The following is a 21,146-nucleotide window of genomic DNA, read 5'->3' on the forward strand; positions in this document are numbered from 1 at the left end:
GCTTTTCAGTAACTCCTCTAGAATTTAAGAGAGTTGCCTTAAAGGACCCTAAAAAGTTAGTCACTTGCCATACTACTAGTGTCTGACAGTCAGGCCTCGAACCCAGGTCTAATTGATTCCACGGCCATCCTCACTCTCCATTATATTTCTCATGTGTGTATGTGAAGTAAGGACTTAATGATACACTTCTGTTGATTAACATAACATAATTCTACATTAGCAACAAGTTAGAACAGGATTACAGAGGAACTATTCTCTCCTTTCTGATGGTCTGATGAATATATGTCTTAATCAAACATAATTTAAAGTCAAAATCTGTCTCCTATGTATATGTTTTGCTAAACCACAGTTCCTGGGGCTTTAGATGTGTGAAGTAATATCTTTCTGAGTATCCAGTTCCGGTAGTGACCAATATGATGAGCGACAATCTCCTTCTATTAACATCTGGAAGTCCTTCATGGATCTTGTGTAAACAGATTAAACCCTGGGCGGCTTGATGGCTCTCATTAATGCCATATAGACTTTTTTTTTTTTAATGTCATGTTCTGTTTTTGACCTGTAGATATTTGTAGTTAAATAATCTGACTAATTCAAAGTTCTCCTCCCCCCAATCCCATATTCACTGGATTTAGACAAAGCTGTCTAAACTGGGGACGGGGAAATAATTGACAGTTTTTGTTGCTTTTAGTGAGGAAGACTGTTTTTCTTTAAAACTTGAATAGTGAGGGAGACTTTGGAAGAGCTGAGCATGAAAGAAAAAGAGCTGCTGGTGACTTGGAAATATCTTCCAAATAGGTAGGCTTTGATTTGTTGATAGGTGTACTGAGCTCTTCTAACAGGTAGGGAGAAAATTTTCAACAAAACTGCCTGTTGTAGGACAGAAATTTACTCAGTAATAGTTTACAGATGTGCGTTCTCTCTCTCTCTCTCTCTCTCTCTCTCTCTCTCTCTCTCTCTCTCTCTCTCTCTCTCAAAAAAAAAAAGTTTATGTTCTTAGAAAATTGTTTCCTTAAAAAAAAATTTCAGTGAGGCAAGGTCAGAATATGTAACAAGAAAACAACTTGATTTAAAAGGGGCAACTTTATCAAAATGCAAGAGACAGATGATATTAGATATTATCCAATGGGATATATGAAGATAAGAAATAAAAGAAAATACTGTACTATATGACAGCACAGCCAGTGGGAAGTGAATATCCATTTCTTAACCAAAGTTACTTTGGGCAAAACTTAACCTTTAGATATAATTTTTCCAAACATTTATAGATGTTTTGAAAACTGATTGAATTGGCAAAGTATTAGGTCAGAGGGGAATAAATGGTAGGCTTTGTTTTGAACTATGGCAAAGTTTTGTTTTATTTTATTTTTGTTTTAAGAAATCTGAAGTTAAACCTGTGAAGGTGATTGAATAATCTTGAATGATAGGGAGATGACTAGCTCATTAGGAAATACATTCTTTATATATATATATATATATATATATATATATATATAAACTACTTAGAGATTGGAATAGAATGCTCAAAAGAAGAGAAGCTGACCAAAACTTAGACAAATATCCATATTTTAACCAGAACTGCATTTTCCTTGATACAGGAAATATACCAAGAGACTGGGCTCCTCCTGTTCCTTCACCCACATTCCCCATATCCCTCATCCATATATAGACAGCAAATTGGCAACTACTCAGTAAAATATAGTGTTAGAGAGTTGTTCTGTCAGAGGCAGCACTGATGGGTTGTTCAGTCCTTTTCAGTCATGTCACAATCTTCCTGACCCTATTTGGGTTTGATTATTTGTTTGGGTTTTTTTTTTTGGGGGGGGGGGGCAAAGATGCTGGCAGTTTGCCATGTCCTTCTCTAGCTCATTTTTACAGATGAGAAACTGAGGGAAACAGGGTTAAGTGACTTGCTCAAGGTCACATAGCTAGTAAGTGTTGAGGTTAGATTTGAACTCAGGTCTTCCTGATTCCAGTTCCATCACTCTTTCCATTTTGCCTCATAGATGCTCAGCAGCAGTGTTTATCACATTATTCATAATCAAGTAAACTTTATTTCTTAAAATAGAAGAGGATAGCTTTAGATAATAAATCTGACCACAGGAGGAACCTGTGCCTGGTTCAACCCCTTACTTTACAGAAGAGAAAACTCAGAAAACTGAAGTTTCTTGCCCAGGGCCACATCACTATCAAATGGCAGATGGACCTATCCCTTATGCAATACCACACTGCCTAAGATGAGCACATTATATTTGCTTGTCAGCTCAACAGGGCCTTTAAAAGTTTTCTCCCTTGGTCTGTCCTTGAAAACATTATTTAAATCATGTTTTTTTTTTTTTTAAGTATGGATTTATTCTGATCCATTTTTTGGATCTGATATTTTGGATTTGGATTAGATTTTTTGACTAAAAACTACCTCCTGCCTCCTCTCACCCTTTGCCCCCAAATTCTTGTTCCAAGTGTTCATTCTTGACCTCTTTCCTTCCAGACTTTGCTACGTTTCAGTGAAACCCTGCGAAATACTGTTGAGGGTGATGTAATTAGAATTGTGAAAGCAATTTCATGATAATTTCTCATTTTTCTCTTCTCCCCTTTCTGGAGGGGAAAATATCTTATCAATTATCTAAGCACTCAGAATCCTTCAGAGGTACACACTATCTAAACACTAAGTATTATTATCACACACATTCTGTGAAGTACTTGGGGATTAAAAGTGTTATATAAATGTTTACACATTATTACATATTATTATTGTGTGGACCAAGAGTCACAGAGGGACCAAAAACATAGCCAAGGAAGAAAGAAGCATGAAGCCCCGGGGGAGACAAGTATATTTTTTTGTAAAAGATAGGGAATTCTTTCTAACTTTAGCTGAAGGCAGTCAGTCATTCGCAGTCATTAAGCTAGTCTTCCCCTGAAATCCTTCCTATTCACCCCAGGTTGGCAGTGAGCCTTGGAGCTCCTCCAGAGCTATGATGGCTTCAGATGAGGAGTCTGGGATGCCCTAGGTGTCTGCCTCCCCTCTGGAAAATTAGCCGCATCACTTTCTGGCTCTTTGGGGTGCTTATTTTGTTTTAGCCCCAACTTGGAAGTACTACTAGGGTCCTACTAGGGTCCACACTGGTGAATGCTAATAGATAATAATAATGAGAAGGACAACAATAATAAATCAGTATTAATAATAATAGCTAAAACTTATATAGCACTTGCTATGTGCCAGGAACTTTATAATTATCTCACTCAGCAAGGTTTTCTCCTAGATGTCCCCCAGCAGCTTCAATGAATAAATGGAATGGCCACAGAAATGTCCCTTCCAACCCCTGAAATGAAGAGAGATATTTTGGTGTGTATATGGTGAGAGAGACACACAGAGACACACACTCTTTTCCATGGTCAATGAGGGAATTAAAACAAACACAAGGTGGGACAATGAAAGAAGTCTTGGATCTAGAATACAAAGTCTCAGGTTTATCTGGTTCCAAGACTTAACTGGCTATGAGCAAGTTATCACCTGATCTATGCCTCAGTTTCCTCATTAAATGGGAATAAGAATAGTGCTTGTATTATTTCATTGGGCTGTTATGAGGAAAATGTCCTGTAAATTATTTTGTAAAACCTTACCTTCTGTAATAGGATCAATACTGTATATTGGTTCTAAGAAAGAAGAGGGTAAGGATTAGGCCATGGGGGTCAAGTGACTTGCCCAGGGACACACAGCTAGGCACTGTCTGAGGCCAGATTTTAACCTTCAACTCCCCATTTCTGGGCCTGGGTGAGCTACCTAGTTTCCCCTCTATAAACTTTAAAGAGAAAATTAAAAGTCATGTTAGGATTAGGACTCCACAACAGGAAAACAAAAGAAATGCTGAATCATAGAGAAATGGATTTAGGGGAAAAATTCCTTTTGGGGTTGAGAGACCTTTTATGGAATCTCTTTTGAGGACTGCTCTGAAATGATAGGCACGTATCCTTCTAGTACCCAGGCATAAATGCCCATCCTCTGTGAGTAGGAAGGATGGATTAAATGACTCCTCACCAAGAGAGGGCCATTCAGGTCCCTGACCCTGCAGCATGGCACAAGGATTAGTAGGAAGAGCTGTCACGTGATGAAGTCTTAATTGACTGGCAGGACTCTGGAATCTTAAGAGAAAGTACCTATTTAAAAAAAAAAAAAGAAGAAATTCACACACTCACAGACCTTTTTCCATGCCAACTTTGGGTGAAGACTAGGTAAGGAAGGGAAGAGAAAAAGATGGATTTGGAGTCAGAAGACCTGGGTTTGAATTTCTGGTGATGAGCAAATTTCCTTCCATCCCTGAGACTCAGTTTCACCATTTGTAAAATAAGGGAAACAACACTTGACATTATCTCATTATATTGTTCTAAGGAAAATGCCCTGTAAACCTCCATGTGCCATATAAATGTTAGCTATTAATATTCTTACTTTGGCATCTCTGTCAAATAAGATTATTATTGAAGGGTTGGTTTTACATCTAAAAAAGAAAATATTTTCAAGAAAAAATCAATATGGCTTTCTCACTAACATTTAAGAAAATTTTATTCTTTCCCCTTGTAGTTTCTAAAAAGAAAAAAAAAAGTTTTAGACAAAATTGGTGCCAGAAATCAAACCCTGTAGATTTGTAACTTGTTAATAATCTTGTTCCAAATCATTTTAAAAATGTGAATCTTAAGTAGAGTGTGAACCGAGTGCCATTAATGTGGTAACAGCCTATGTGAGGGAGAGGCTAAGCTCCAAATCTGTGTCTTAAAAACCCAGACCTAAAAAAATAAAAATAAAAATAAAAATAAGAGAAGAAGCCCAAACCAGCCTTCCAAAAGGAATGTGAAAGCAAACCTCGGAGGCAGGAGAAATACCCCAAAGGAGGAGAAGACTACAGCTTGCGGTAATCTGCAAATGATTGCTGGCAAAGTCTAGAGGCTTCAGGCTTGATCTGTGTTTGTTCCAAGAGAAAGCCAAGTAGGACGGTGTTAATAAAGAGAGATTTAACAGAGAGCTGTGCTTGGAATAAAGTGGGCTACAAGAAGGTCAAATTTGATCAGTTGGAGCAGATTACAGGGGCTTTAAAAAAAGGTAGTGGGGAAGAAAAGGAGCTGGGAGTAATAGAACACAGGATTGATTTTGGGGGTGGAGAGAAGCCGGGACAAGTGCTTATCAGCTGGAGAAGTAGGAAGAGCTGCTCAGGGCTTGTTGTCATTCCGGCCCGAGCCAGTCCTCTCTCCCGGGCCGCCCGCGGTCTTCCTCCCCACCCCCCACTCGCACTCCCCCCCCACCCCCTCCCGTAGGGGTTTTGTCTTCGCGGCTGCCTTTGACAATGGTTTCCATAATCTCTGACTTGGATCCTCTGAAAGACTGGAAAGTTTTAAGGTAGGCCCGTATTTCTTCCTCCGCGACAGCTGTTGGGGTTCGAGCTCCCACTCCCCAGCATCCCTTCCACCCCGCCTCCACCCTCACGTTAGGAGGAAGTTGGGGCGTTTCAGGGCAGTGCAAGCTCTGCAAGTGGCAGGAGGGAGTTCTCCTGAGAAGGGGATGTGGGGAAAGGCTGAGGGAGAGGACTGAGATCCTGCGCCCCAGGGCTGCGGGGAAGGAGGGCGGCACGAGGTGATCCTGACAGATTCATTCGTCGGGCTCTGTTGTGTTTCTCGGGAGGGGAACGGGCGGGGAACAGGAGAGGAAGGAGCCAGAAAATGTCCCACGCGTGAAGGGGAAGAGGGATGGCTTTTCAGGAAAAGCTTCTTCCTTAAAGAGAGACTGGAGAAGCAGACTGCCCTTCCATCACTACCCCTCCCCAAGCCAGTTTGTTTTTAGAAACTTTTATAATCTAAAAACTTGAGCTGGAAACTCTGCTCAGGGGTGATGAGCCGTTAGAAATCCTCCCACGAGTGAAAAATAAGCTCCTGTGACCGCATTTGAGACATGGGGAAACGGAGAGCCCGAGAGGAGAGGGAATCTGTGTGACCAATAACTGGGCCTTCCTTTCTCACCTGCCCCAGGGATGTCCGCTGCTTCCTCTGCAAAGATTGCCACTAAATGAACTTTACCTGTTGGCTGCCTTTCATTTCCTACCGATAAGTTCCTCAGTGAATTTAATAAGCAAACCACCCTCTAAGGGTCTTTAACCTGAAAGGTTAGGCTCTAATGTCTCTTTTCCTCATTTTCCTAATGAAGACCGTGGATCAGATGGAAAGGGGCCAAAACCCAGAGAAGAAGCCACATGTATGGAAGGCAGTTCTTTGACACGTCTGTTATATTTTCAAATACTTGGAATAGGGGATGAAGAGACCAGAAAGTGGAAACTACTGTGAGAACTTTGAGTCTCACTAAATCCCAGAATCAGTAGAAAACATCTAGTCGGACTCCCCGCACTTTCTTTCAGGTTTCTTATTCTGATGTTCAACTTTAAAGAAATACACACAAAATAAAAGTGATCGTACTTTCCTAACTGCCAATGAGATAGCTGTCAAAATAAACTAGGTGTCTTGTTTCCCTTCCTCTAAACTATCCTAGAAGATAATTTTTCAGAGGGTTCCAGTTTCCTCTTCTCTGAAGTTGAATTTTTCTGTAAAGTTTTTGAGGTTTTGAGATTTTGTAGAGATTCACATATTGTACGTGGTATTGCACCATCAGGGTATTCGGTTTGAACTTTTAAGTTCTTCATGGCTAGGATAAGTTACAAAAGTGGAACTCTGAAGATTTTGATCTCATGATCTCAGATCTTACCCCCGATTGTAACATCTCTAAATGACTTCCATTCCTTGCCCCCCAGGTGGCTCCATAGGATAAAGTGGGTTTGTTTTATGGAGAACAGCCAGGGATTTCCATGTTACTCTGGAAAGATCAGAGAAAGAATGAATATTTTCATTGCCTAGTTTTGTGACAGTGGTATTCATCCCATCCTTCTTAATACAGGCAAGATGAAGGTGGGATTTTGGAATTATGTGAAAACATCCACAAAATATTAGGAGGTGCAGTAGGATGAATTTCTGTCATTTATCAGCTTATAAATTTCTGTGGTCTGGAAGTCATTCATTTTCTTTTAATTTGTTCTCATTAATTCAAGAAGTAGAAAGGTACCATGGTATACAGCAGACAGAGGTCTGGCCTAGAGTCAGGAAAACCAGAGTTCAAGTCCTACCTCTAAATCATATTAGCTGTATAAGCACGGGCAAATTACTTGACTTCTAAGTGCCCCCAAACAACTCTCTCTGGCTTGACTATAAGGAGGTGAAAAGGGATGAATTTCAAATATGGCCTTTTAAGTTTCCGAGTTCCAGAAGAGTCATTCATTTTCAGTTAATTTCTTGTCATTAATTCAACAAGCAGAGTTGCAGCAGTGAGTGATGCAAGGGAAGGAGGCTAAATGTAGTCAGAAAACATGGCTTAAACTCAACTCTGCCACATACAACCTGTATGACATTGTGGTCAAGTAGTTTAACATTTCTGGAACCTAATTCCCTTCTCTTTATAAAGTGGGGGTGAGGAAAGGTTGACTAGGTGATTTCTAAGACTTAAACCTATGATTTTAGAAGCTACACAGATTCAGATTGCAGATCCATATTACTGGATGAGATTTCCAAACTAAGAATTGCCCACTCCAAAGAAATCATAGTTTCAGATTCAATTTTAAAATATTCACTGTATGTAATAATGCTATATTCATGTAGTATGTTATGATTTTTAAATCCTTTCCCTAGAAATATATGGGGGGGGTGGCAGCTGAGTGGCTCAGTGGGAGGTCAGAGTACAGCAGAGCCATATTAAAATACAATTGGGAAATATTTCACTAAATAAAAATACAGTACAACATAGATAATTTCAAATTGGTTTTTTTTTTTCTAAATATATGTGCAGCTACAGGGATTCCTTTTTGAGCATGACACCACTGCTTTCAACTACCTTCTTCCTCCTGTGCCCCTTCTTTTCCCTGTATATTTAACCATTTCCTCTCCCATTCTGTACCCTATTTTAGGGTGCGTACTCCAATCAGGAAACCTCTATTTCCATATTCATGGAAATTCTAGTCTTTCCATTGCCAAGTTGTAAGATTGTGTTGAATCAAATGTCGTTAGATTTTAGCCCTGGTTCCATTATTAACTGTCTAGGTAGCATCTTGTTCTTTCTCATCTCAGCCAGTGATAAATTGGGAAAGTCATAAATGGAGGCACTGCCTCTGTGGACCCTTCCACTCTAAGCTCAATCATCAATAATGAATTATGCTTTACATTTCTAGAGTCCTCTACAGTGGGAAGCAAACTGATCTTGCTCCTAAGCTATGCCGCTCATAGTATCTCCTTTTACCATCCAAACTCCATATCTTTGCATCATGGATCCAATATCTGTACTCTGTCCTTCTCCTGTACCCAAAGAATGCTTTTTCTATCCTAAGTTGCTTTCTTCTTTTGTTTAAATTTTATTTTTATTGTCATACAAAACACACTTCCATATTGATCATTATTGTAAGAGCAAAGTCATACATAACCAAAACCCCAAAATAAAACCATAAATACACTAATGTGAAGGATGACTCCAATGGTTCTCTCTCTGGAGGTGGATAGCATTCCCCCAAATAAGTATTTCAGGATTATTCCAGATCATTGCATTGCTGAGAGTAGCCAAGTTTTCACAGATAATCATTGTCCAATATTGCTATTATTGTGTATTACCAGCATTGATTTTTAAAAAAAGAAATATATGAAGTTGTACAGCGATTATTATACCCATTTACAAATAAGGGAACTGAACCTTGAGCACATAGTTATACAACTAGTAGGGGACAAAGATGGGAATCAAACCCACATCTTTTGATTTTAAATCCAGTGTCTTTGAACTGCCCCACTGTACTATATTAAACTAGTAGAGGGATATAAAGATGATTGTTGTTCTCAAAGAGTTTAGAGTTATAGTATAGAGTTATAGGGAAAATACATGATAAAAATTAAAATGATATAGACATTCAGAGGAGGGAGAGATCACAAAAATTCAAGGAAAACAATACTACTGTGTTTGTTTAGATTAATAAACAAAAGTTCTTTAGCACATGATGTTGGTAAAGTTTTTAAGTGGGGAATAACATAGAAGATCTTCCTGTCTTTGGTTCAGGAATGTAAACTGGGATTTTGCCAAGTATATCACTTTTTCAATATGGTAGCATGTAAGAGTTTTGTGTGACATTGCTGCTGAATTTAATCAAATCACAAGTAATTATTTTAAATCAGTCTTGAAAACTAAGAAATATAATGAATATCTTAAGTAAAAAAAAATTATTAGTAATTATATACCCTTAGTATGAGTTGGCAATGATTCTATTAATGAGCTCAGCTTTGATTCTCACATCTACAAAATGGAAAACTTAAAACTGGAGATGTTAACATTTTGTGTGTTTTAATGAGGATGTATAACAAATATCCTGAAACAGCAACATAGCCATAGTAAAAGGCATAAAGTCCACCAGAATCTATCTTCCAATAGTGGAGTTGAATTAAAAGACAAAAAAATATAATTATCATATCTATAATGTACTTTTTGAGGAGGGTGAAATTAATCAAATTATAGGAAAAATTATTGCTTGCAAGTATAACAAAAGCAATCTGTGTACCATAATGGACCTTTGAAAGAAGCTGAATATGTTTATAGTTATTAAAGAAGAGTACCACAGAAGAGCAAGCTATATAGAATCAAAGAATCATGAGACTTCCCCATTAAAGGGAACTTTAAGCCCATCTTTATTCTATAGTTTAGGAAACTGATGTATTTTACCCGAAATATAACTAGCCAGTGGCAAAGATGGAACCAGAGCTCAGATTTAATTACTCCTAGTTCAGAGTTCCTTCTACTAAACCATATTACATTATTAGGTCTTCATTGGGTTATTATATTTAATTTCAATATCCTCAACTTAAAATTTAAAGATCAAAATGGTAAAAAAGAGTGAAACAAAAAGATTCTGAGAAGATAAGATAATTTGGAATGCTAGCCTACTTAAATGATAACTATTCTAAGTAAGGGATGAGTGTTTTCACTAATTGTTTTTACTAATCTAGTTGTAGTATATAATATGTACAATAAATGAAAAGATATCATCAAATTGGTGATAAATATCTATCCAGGTATAATGGTCATATAAAGCACTAGATTAATATGGCAAGCTCTAAAAGGTAATTAACATATAAATATAAATACATAGGTTATTAGGTTGTTCACTTCTGAGACATTTCTCAAAGTCCTCCTTCCAGTGTCTATAAAGAACATCCTTAAGATAAGTAATATTTTAATATGCTTTCTGAGAATCTGATAGACACTCATGGTTCAGGTGTAGTCTTGCCTAAAACATTTCTTCCAGTCCAATGATTCTGTGGAAGGAAAAATAATCATGAGGCAAAAAATGGTTTTGAGAGTTGGGTGGGAATGAAAGATGTTTTTAATCTTCTATGGTCAAGTGGCTCTCTTAAACTGACTTCAGGATTAAAAAAAAAATATGAGCCCTGTGATGTTTCAAAAGTTAGAGATTTTATATGTTGTGACTGCTAGCTTAGTCTCACACAAATGAAAGAGGCCTGAAGAACATTTTAAAGTTTACCACAACCCTTAAATGTTTAGACTAGTTAGTCTTAAAGCTATACTTCTGCCTTTCTGTATATGGGTTTCTTATATGTATGTATGAATGTATAGAAGTATGAAACTCACATTAATGAAATATTCATGTCAAGGGTGAAAAAAGACCAGACTCTAATTTTTTTTTCAGTTGCTCTTTAGATTCATTTATTTTGCTCATTGCTTTCTCCAGTCTTTTTGTATACATTTCCCTTTCACATGCCTTATAAATCTAAGATACATTCCAAATTGAAGAAGGAAAATACTCTGTGTAATTTTGAATGAGTGCCACATGTAGATATACTTTGGTTCAAATTACAAAACATCTTGAAGATGCACAGGATTTGTGTGTGTGTAGTGGAAGAGGGAGGAGAAGGAGAGGAGGAGTTGGGGGGAACGCTATCTGTTGGTGTGGTTGAATAGAGAGACCAATAGTCCAAAAACAAGTATTCCAGATCGTTCAGCCTCTCCGTGCCTTTCAGAATATGAAAGTCGTTACTCTTGGTCATTACCTCAACCCCTCCCCAAGATAGGAAGCAACCAGAAATTCTTTCCTCCCACCCCTGATACTGGAAGGTGTTAAGAAGCATGATCAAGTATTTTAATGATTTTCAAGGTGGAAGACTCCCTGTGTAAATATACATATAGAGACAGCACTGTGGATAGAGGGCCAGGCCTGGAGGTGGAAGGACCTGGGTTTACATCTAGCCTTAGATACTTTCTAGCTTGGGCAAGTCCTTTGGCCCTAATTGCAGAGCCCTTGCTGCTACTCTTTTACCTTAGAACTGATATTCAGACAGAAGATAATAGTGTAAAATAAAAAAAATAAACTAATTAAAAGAAATCCTAATAGCATGCATGGTGAATTGTGATATATGTGAATTATATGCATATATAATTTATATGATGCATTTAAAGGATGGTGGTGGAAAGTTATAAGTTATATTTATCAATTCATAAAACAGGAAGAAACAACAGGGGAGAAAACAAGTATACAGAATACTTGATGAAAGATCCAAAGAGTATTAAAGATGAAACTTGGAGAAAAAAATAGGCAAAAAAAATGGGAAAGGTCTATCAATTTCTTCATCTCTACAAAGGTGGCAGATTATAGGTACTAAAGAAAGTATATTTTTCCAGATGGGGCCAATACGTTTATTTGCTTTGCTTGACTTCACTCCTATGTTACAAAGGAAAGTTCTACTGGTTTTGAGTGGGTAGGAGCCAAAGGTAAATGACATTTGTAAAAAAGAAAAAGATAAAATAAAAGGCATTGATAAAATGTTTTTAAAAGTGGGAAAAAAAGATCTGTCACTATCTCTAAAATACTTTTTCCTCTATCAAAGAGAATAGTCATACTATTTGAATTATAACATCACCATCCCTGATACAGAAGTGGCATAAATGATAATATTAGAAAGCTCTGTATTACCTAAAAAAAAGATGCCAGTCAAGAAATGTTGGTAAAGAATTACCAGTGGACAGACTATATATTTCATTGTTATCAGCAGAGCTCATAGTGATATAAATTCAGCAAAGGGCAAGTAACATTAAATGGACATGAATAAAAGTTGCAAAGGACAAGAAGACATAGATGGATTTAACATGGACTATGGCCGTGAATACAAGAATCAACTTTGTACTTCTCCAGCACCTACTAGAGTGCTACTTACACAGTAGGCACTTAATAATAGATTATCGAGTTGAACTCTTTATATTGATCCTCATTTTCTTTCAAGGCTTAGATTTGGTGAACATGTCCAATCCCTTCATCTCTTATAGAAACTTGGTGAGGCAGGGTATGGTGACTGGCATGGCTCGGAGATATCTGTCGAGTCTTAAAGACCCCAGCTCCATGTGATAGTCTTTTGTACACCGTTCTGTGCCCAGAAAGTCACGTCCATACCACCAGAGGCTATTAGGAAGCTAAGTCAATGGAGGCACAGATCAAGCACTGACACTCTGGACCAACCAACATCAAGGGACAATCTTGTTACCTTTCAGGGGAAAAAAAGAACCTAACCCATATTGGATGAGGGGTAGGAGAACCTTGCTAGATAATCATCAGATCATACTTATATGTTGAATTTTCTAATAATATAACTTGAATAAAGCTATAATAAGTATTCTTTCTCCATTTTTCTGTCCTTCCTTTTTAGAAGTGATCATACTCTCCTTAAAGATAGGGATTTTTTTTTTAAATTTCACCTTATGCCAACAGAACCAGAGTAATTCATAAATGGAAAGAGTCTCAAAGATCATTTAATTCAACTTCTTTCTAACCAATAGACTCCTCTACAATGCCCTTCAGCAAGTGCTCACTCCCTGTTTGACCCTGGACAAGTTCTATTTTATTCAGTTTCTTCAATCATAAGATAGGAATTATAAGGATTGAATGAGATAATATTTTTAAAGCACAATGTCTGGCACATAGTAGGTACTATAGAAATTCTTATGCTCTCCACATACCTCCTTCTTCTTCATATAACCCCTCCTGAAAAACTTCTAGTGAGGAAAAACCTCTAATTATCAGAAATGTTTTTCTTTACATCAAATCTATATCTGCCTCTCTAGTAACTTTCTTTCTTTGAGCCAAGTTCTGCCCAATGAGGCCAAGGAGAACTAGTCTAATAAACTTCCATATGACAGTAATTGAAAAGAGCCATCGCAACTCCCCTAAATTTTCTCTTCTACAAATTAAACATTCATAGTTCCTTCAATAAATTTTTATGACATACTGTAGAGATCCTTTCCTCATCCTGACTGCCCTCTTCTGGATACATTTACCCCTCAATGTCCTTCAAAACATAATTCCCAGAATTGAACCTAGTGCTCCAGATATAGTCTAACCAAGGCAGAGTAACAGAGGTGTACTTTGGACATTTGGGGTCTTACAATGCAGTTTGAAAATTAATTCGTATCAAATTCATGCAAAGAAACCAGCAAAATACTATGCCATGTACATGGAGGGAAAGTGTGTCACAGACTTTTAAAAGGATGCTTTGTACCCAGTATTCTTATTGTACTACCTTAGAAAATAAACTTTTCTAAAAGCTTTTGTTAAAAATACTTTAGGTGGCAATTAGATTGCTCAGTGGATTGAGAGCCAGGTCTACAGATGAGACGTCCTGGGGTCAATTCTAACCTTAAACACTTCCCAGCTGTGTGACCCTGTCTTATTATTGATTCTTATTTCACTTAAAAATGCTCCAAAATCCCTTCATCATTTTCAGATGATTTTATACCTTCCCAGGTAAAAGCTATCTTGTACTTTGGAGGCTCTTCATTCTTAGCCCACAAGTAAGGCTTCATTACATTGATCCTTCTTAAAATTTGTTCTAAACAGGTTCAGTCATCATTATTACCTTTTGGGATTTTTTTTTTGTTTCTGTATCTGATGTACAGAATATTCACCATCCCTCTGAGCTGCAAAATTGATAATATCATCATTGTTCTCAATAGAGTACCTGATAAAAATGTTAAAAACCAGAGAGCCCGGTCATACCCCAGAGGCACTCCACAGGGGATCTCCTTCCAGTTGACATCTAGCCGCTAATGACTAGTCTTTGGGTCTGGTCCATCAGTTTCAAATACATCTCACGGTATTAATACCTAATAACAGCTTTCTAGTTTATCTATGAAGAGCACAATAGAGACTTTTAAGTATCTCAGTGAAGTCTTGCTAAACTATATCTACTAAGTTCCCTTGATCTGTCAGTCTCCTATCTTCTTAATATAAGAAATATTAGTCTAATATGACCCATTAAAAAAATAAAAGTCTTAGTAATGCCTTTTGCTTTACCTCATTTTCATTTCCCAATATAGACCTCCTCTTAATGAGTCTGCACAAAGAGCATGGGCAATGGGGTAGGGATGAAAACAGGAGATGTGAAACATTAAGGAAAACCCACCCCCATAAGATCATGCCCCATGAGAGGAGGGCAGCCCTGGGATGGGAGGGGAATAGCAGAGATGGAAGGAATTTGAAGAGGATAAGGTTGGCCATTGCCAAAAATGTTATCATCTCTGCTGCATTACTCAGTTCTTCCTTAATGGGGAGAATCAGGTCTAGAATAAAAGTTCACTCCTTCCCCCTTATTTCCTGTGCTTTTTTGAAGGATAATTGTCACTATGGCAAACCAAAAATTTAATGGCAGCTCTGTCTTTGACAGAGATCATCAGATGTCCAGGTAATTGATGCCTCCTTTTACTACCATGCCACACTTAATGGCAACAAAGATAGAATCTCCTTTTTTTCCACTTTGCTTTTTCTCCCTCTCTATGGAAAGGGCTTCAAACTTATTGTTTAATTTCAAGTGTTCACTTATGCACTTTTTACACTGTCATCAGCTTCTATTGTTTAACCCCTGATATAATATTCACAATTCCTTTCTGTGTCTTTAGATACTTTTTTCAGGTTTGTTTGTTTTTTTAATCCTGAAAATTTTCTTTCCCATTTTTAAGAGAACACTTCGTTCTCTCTAACAACTTGGAGTTATGGAGAGGATGTTCCTAGAACCCCTTGACTTCCTCTTCTAGAAGAGAGACCATCTTACATTTTAAGCATAGAGGGCTGTTGTATTAACAGATGACAGAAAGACAAACAAATAACAAAAAGATAAATGGTGCTAGTCACTACAAAATTTCCCTCGTCTGCCATATTTGTTGAAATGGAGGTATACAGTTTTTAGTTCTCTCTTCTACATGTTGGTAAGCCCTTGTGGTCAACCTGACCGGTTAAGATAGTTGCCTTATGCACAATGTTCTATATACCTGCAGTACTCAACAAATCTACCACATTGACTGACACTGAAATCAGCCACAGTATCCAAAGAACTTAAATTCCTTACAAGTCCCATATAACCTAGCATCATTATATCAGAAAACATAATTTTAGGCATATAAGGGCAGGTAGATAGACAGATGGATGAAGGGATAGATGGGTGGATGGAAGAATAGATTGATGGATGAAAAAAATGAATGAAAGCATTTATTAAGATCTTACAATGTGTCAACCAGAGTGCTAATGCTGGGGATGCAAATACAAGCAAAGAAAGACAATCCATACCCTTATGAGCTTATATTCTAAGGGGGAGATAACATCTAAAAGGGAGCTATGTAGACAGAAGATAGAAAAGTTGTGAGAGTTAGCAGCAGAGACAAGAGAAAAATGAGCACGAATGGCCTGGGATTGTCTTAAAATAGTGGTGTCAGACAAAACCTCACTGATCAGAAGACACATGGGCCAGAGGCATCAGAATAAGAAGGCTATTAGTGTCAAGGTAGAAAAATCCTGGGAATCAAAGAGTGGAGTCAAGAGAGAAATGATCATTTGAGGTCAAGATAGTCCAAGTCTCTCATTTAATAGATGAGAAAACCAAACTTCAAAGTCCAACTGAAGGCTATAAAATGTCCAGGTGCTCTCTGTGGTTCCTGAACAGACTAAGCTATCCCTTCCTTGGAACTATCAGTGATACATTGCTCAGGGCATAAGTTAAGCATCTTCAGAGAACTATATAGTATATGGGACATGATTTAACATATTCTTTCTCTAACATGCCAAACCATCCTTTAGGGAAGGGACAGAGAGAGTCATGGTGCTGGTAAAAGAACTTATCTTTACTATTCATTGCTGAAAGGTCCTAAGATGAGGACTGAACAAAGTAGAATTTATTCTCTAAAAGTCTTTAATTCATTATGTTTCCCTTGTGTGCATGAGAAGAAACGGCATTGTCATTTATAACCCACCTCTCTTCCAAGACTGTTCTCCTTCAAACCTTCCTTTATTTTCCATTCAGAAAGCAGGAGAGGACACAAATAAAAACCATGAAAGGAGGGAAAGGAAGGGCCTCATATAGTTGATAACACTTAAGTCAAGCTTTCAAGAAAATAAGAAATTCTAATTTGCAGTTGTGAGGAGGAAGAGAATTCCAGGCTTTGAGAATAGCGTATGTAATGACCAGAGGCAGGAAATCAAATGATATCTACACAGAAAAGTAAGTAGAGCATTTTTTTTATTCCAAGAACCTAAAGGTAGGGAATAGCATAATGTATGGGCCCTTCATGCATTCTCTTTCAGTGTTGACATGTCTATAAAGGAGAATCACACATAAATTCGAGAAGCTTCTTTTATAATTTGTATTAATCCCAAATCTCTTATGAGAATCTTTTCCCATAAAAAGCCTATGCCAGTAATTATGTCATTTCCTAATAGTGTGGTGCTGCAACCTTCTGGTTAATACTTGTGCCTAAACACTTGTTTACAAACCTGGAAAAACAAAATTTTTCAATGGTTCTTTGAACAATCTGCCACTACAAATTCCAGGTTATGTTACGCCATCTTCACTGGACATTTTTATATGAAATACTACTTCTCAAGGGTGATCTAAGTACACAGTTAATTGCATGGTATATGAGGCTAGACTATATTGAATTATGTGTGGAGGAAATGCCAATAGAATCAATAAATTAATCAACAAATATTTAAATATTTACTATTAATTTATTTACTATTTAATTATTTAATTTACTATTAATTTATTTACAATAAATTAAACAACAAATATTTAAATATTTACATAGTGACTACAGTCACTATGCAACAACCTGAGAATACAAATATAAGCAAAGACAGCCAGTTCTGACCCTCAAGGAACATACATTCTAAAAGGGAAGACATCATATAATAGGAAACTGAAAAGCGGAGATGTATGTGGGGAAGAAGGTAGCTTCCCTGGAAGCTTAATGAAGTCCAAAGAAGTACACAGTCTGATGTGGAAATGAAGAGATGACTGACCTAGTCACCCTCCTTAAATGAGTTTAATAGAGAATATTAATGGAAAACCAGTGGAAAATTTGCCCGAGCAATTCAGACTATTTAGAAATAAGTGAAATTACTCATCTGCTTATTTGCTTACAAAAATGATCAGTTTGGAAATATACTTTGCATGATAATACATGTATAAACCAGACTGAATCACCTGACAGCCCTGGGAGGGGCAAGGGAAAGGAGGGAAGGAGATGAGTACCATATAATTTAGGAAGATTTGGGGGGAAATGTGTTATTATGTACAATTGGTAAAAATAGATATAAAAATAAAGATTAAAAAATGAAATTGCTCATCCGCCCATATAAGCCCTTGTTAACATCAGAAGGTGATCATCTGGGTACTTTGGCCACAGTACCTATAATACATTTAGGATCGTGAATGTCTCCTTCCTGCCTCACATCTGTTTCCTCATCCTTTACATTGCTGCCAAAGTAATTTTCCTCCTGCTCCAATCTGACCAAACAACAACCTCCCTATTCAACCAATTCCAAGGTATACCTATGGCTTTTAGGAAAATGTATTCTATATTCCATGTAGTTTTTTAATCTCTACACAACCTTTCTCCAATCTAAATTTCCAGCCCCATTGAGCATTATTACTCTTCTTGTTTTCCATGATCCAACTACCCTGGTCTACCCTCTACCCCATTCCTTTCCCAGGTCACACTATCATCTCCCATCTCTATATCTTTACAAATGGCCATCCCATATGCCTGGAATGCACTCTCAATGTAGCAGTGCCCCAGAAAGTCCTTGTCTTCCTTTCAGTTAAAGCACAAACACAATCTTCAGCATGAATGCTTTCCCACTTCCCCCAAACACTACTATTGTCCTTCCCCCACTACCTGGCATTTAACTACTTTGTACATATTTTGTTATCTTTATAGTTATGCTATCTATATTTTATAAGTTATTGTTATCTATACCAGTAGAATCTTAGCTCACTGTGAGTAGGAATTGTTTTGTTCATTATACTTGTACCCCCAGACCATATTAATTTGTGGGACCATACAAGAGAAATTACAGAATCTTAGAGTTGAAGGGGACTTTATAAAGTCTAATACTTCAGCCCAATAAATGAAGTCCCTCTACAATATCCATGAGAAACGATCCTCTATATTCACCTCTTCCAAAAAGAGGACATTCTCTGCCTCAAAATGAGGCTACTAAATTTGGGGCCAGTTTTAATTTACCTTATTTCAACAAATATTTGTTCAATGATTACTATGTGCAAGGCACTAAGCACTGTAGCGACAAAGACAGAAACAAAATATTCTCAACTTCCAAGGAATTTATATTCTCCTAGGGTCACGCATCATTAAAGTTTTTTTTAATTCATCCAAAATTTGATTTTGTGTAACCTTCCCCCATTGTTTCTATTCATACCTTCTGAGACCATACAAAGTGAGCCTAACTCCTCTTCCATATATTAAAAATCCTTATATTTTTAAAATGAGAAATAAATTCTCTCTTCTCCCCTCCTCCCCAACTAAACTTTTCTCATCTAAACTAAAGAAATCCATTTCTTCCAGCCATTCCCTAATCCTTTCATCATACAGATCAGCTTCTTCTGAAACTCTCAAAACCTAAGAATTTACCCATCCTCTCTACAGAAGTTCAGAATACATAGTTACCATTTCTCTCCTTTGATCCAGAGGTTCTTCCTTAAAATCCTGAGCCTTGGAAACTATGATTCTTCTGGTTATTACATCCTACCATTCATACCTTACTCCTAGATGAAGAAATGACTTTTCTTCTCCCCTACCCCCAATATACATACCTTTGGAGCGAGTTAAGTCACTTTGAATATTTGGGTCACTTTTGAGTTTCTATTCAAAACCACTCATCCAAAATCACCTCTCTCATCAACTTAACTAGTTTGGAAGAGAGAATAAGACTGATGACTTTAAGCCTCCCTTGTCTCACTTAAATCTAATTAACACTTGAGTCAGGACATCATTCATGGTGTCATTGGACCTCTGAAATAAAGGATGAACAAAAACAGCAACAACATTCCCCTGGTGTTACCTCCTAGCAATCCTGATTTTTTGAAAGCCTGGTTTTGGATTCTGTCAAAAGCTTTAACAGCATCTATTGTTGTGATCATGTGGTTTCTATTATTTAATATTTTATATTATGTTTATAACTTTCCTTTTTTTTGTCATCTCCTTCCAGTCCTAAGAGTAGAGTATTTTTTGACTCTATCATTCCATAGGGCTAGGGACCTACTGTATTCTACGGTCTTCCTTTGTGCTCCTTAGAGTATATAAGGTAACGGATCCTGAATTTTGCTCTATCCTTATCTTTGATCATTTTTATGATGAGTCAATCTTTACTTAGGGTTATGAAACTGAATCAGTGTGCATTCCTGCCCTCCCACTGCGTGGACCAGTGTTATATAAGGTCCAGGGGACAAATGAGGGTTCTGTGCCATATCCATGTTGATCAGTTGTGAAGTCATGCCTCCCAGGTTGACATGACAACAGAAGGACCTCTAAAATCCATCTTCTCCAGGGACATCTGGTACTGATTTTCTGGCTGTAACTCCTCAAGAGTCACAAGAAGTCACAAACTGAGAGAAGCTTAATTCTTCTCTGGCCACAACAGCTGTTGAAGCAGAGCCAATGGGATTTCTACATCCCCTGGGATAATGATTTGAGTCAGCCTTGCAAAAGGGTGCCTACCCCCTTCTTTCTGGTGAAAACATTCTATTAGGCAAAGGGGCATGGCATTTTGTGGCAGGGGTCCCTGTGGTGCTTATCCCTTACCATTCGACTCATTGTGCACTGCAGAGATATCCGAGTGCCTTGACTATCTTTTATAACAGTTTCATTAATGAAGACTCATTTGAAGGAGGATGCCTCCTTTGTCCATTCACTGGTAGTAATCTCCACAGGGAACAACGCTTTGCCCATCCATATGAGACAGGAAGAAAAGTTAACATAGTCAGGAAGATTAGATCATTAGTACACAAGAAAGAGTGACCATACTAGAAAATAAGAATTTTATAATATTGTTCTTCTTGCCCTTTTTTGCACAAAATACGCCATCTACCAAATCCAGTCATTTTCATTGGCTCCGTAGCCCCATGCTTAGAATTCTCCCCCTTCTTGCCTCCTCCTCTTGGCTTCTCTGATTTCTCTCATGTCTTAGCTACAGTTGGACTTCTGTAGGAAGCCCTTTCAGTACCTTCCCTCTGAGATTATCTCCAAATTACTCTGTATCAAAATTGTTTATCTAATTATTATTTAATATTCTCTTTCCCATTAGACTGTGAGCTTCTTGAGGGCATGGACTCATTTTTAATATTTCCGTAACACCAAAACTTAGCTTAGTACCTCACAAATAAACACCTTATTGACAGCTCCTAAATTCTCTTCATTGTAATCCTGACTGTTTTTGAGGTCTTGGCCATTGAAAGGAAGGCAATACATTCTTACTTCAATTCATGTTATTTTCTTGGACATACTTTGGTCAAAGCATTTTTGGCTGAACTAAACAGTATAGTGTATTATGCTTTTGAAACCTACTTTTAAGCTTTGTTTGCAATCAGGCAGAACGCTCTAGAGGATAAGTCTATGTTGAGCTTTAATTCCCTAGTTAATTTTATTTTTCTTATCCACAAAATTGGCTCTCTTGTCTTTGGCTTTTTCTCTGCAGGTCATCATTCACCAGAATCAACATAATCACTGACAAATCCAACTAGTCCAT

General features: G+C 37.4%; 1 protein-coding gene across 4 annotated transcripts in view; it reads left to right on the forward strand.

The window, feature by feature from the left end:
* CELF2 (CUGBP Elav-like family member 2) overlaps positions 1–21,146 on the forward strand; it is a 969,858-nt gene that overhangs the window by 360,236 nt on the left and 588,476 nt on the right. Inside the window, exon 1 of one of the 4 annotated variants that reach the window (XM_056800805.1) lies at positions 4,846–5,383. The exons of 2 other annotated variants lie outside the window; for them this stretch is intronic. In XM_056800805.1, the coding sequence (XP_056656783.1) occupies positions 5,331–5,383 (53 nt within the window). In that variant the 5' untranslated portion in view covers positions 4,846–5,330. Of the gene's footprint in view, positions 1–4,845; positions 5,384–21,146 lie in introns of those variants that run through there. One more of the 4 variants, XM_056800807.1, reaches the window with a different exon arrangement.

This window comes from Monodelphis domestica, chromosome 5 (genome assembly GCF_027887165.1).
Source record: "Monodelphis domestica isolate mMonDom1 chromosome 5, mMonDom1.pri, whole genome shotgun sequence".
NCBI lineage: Eukaryota > Metazoa > Chordata > Mammalia > Didelphimorphia > Didelphidae > Monodelphis > Monodelphis domestica.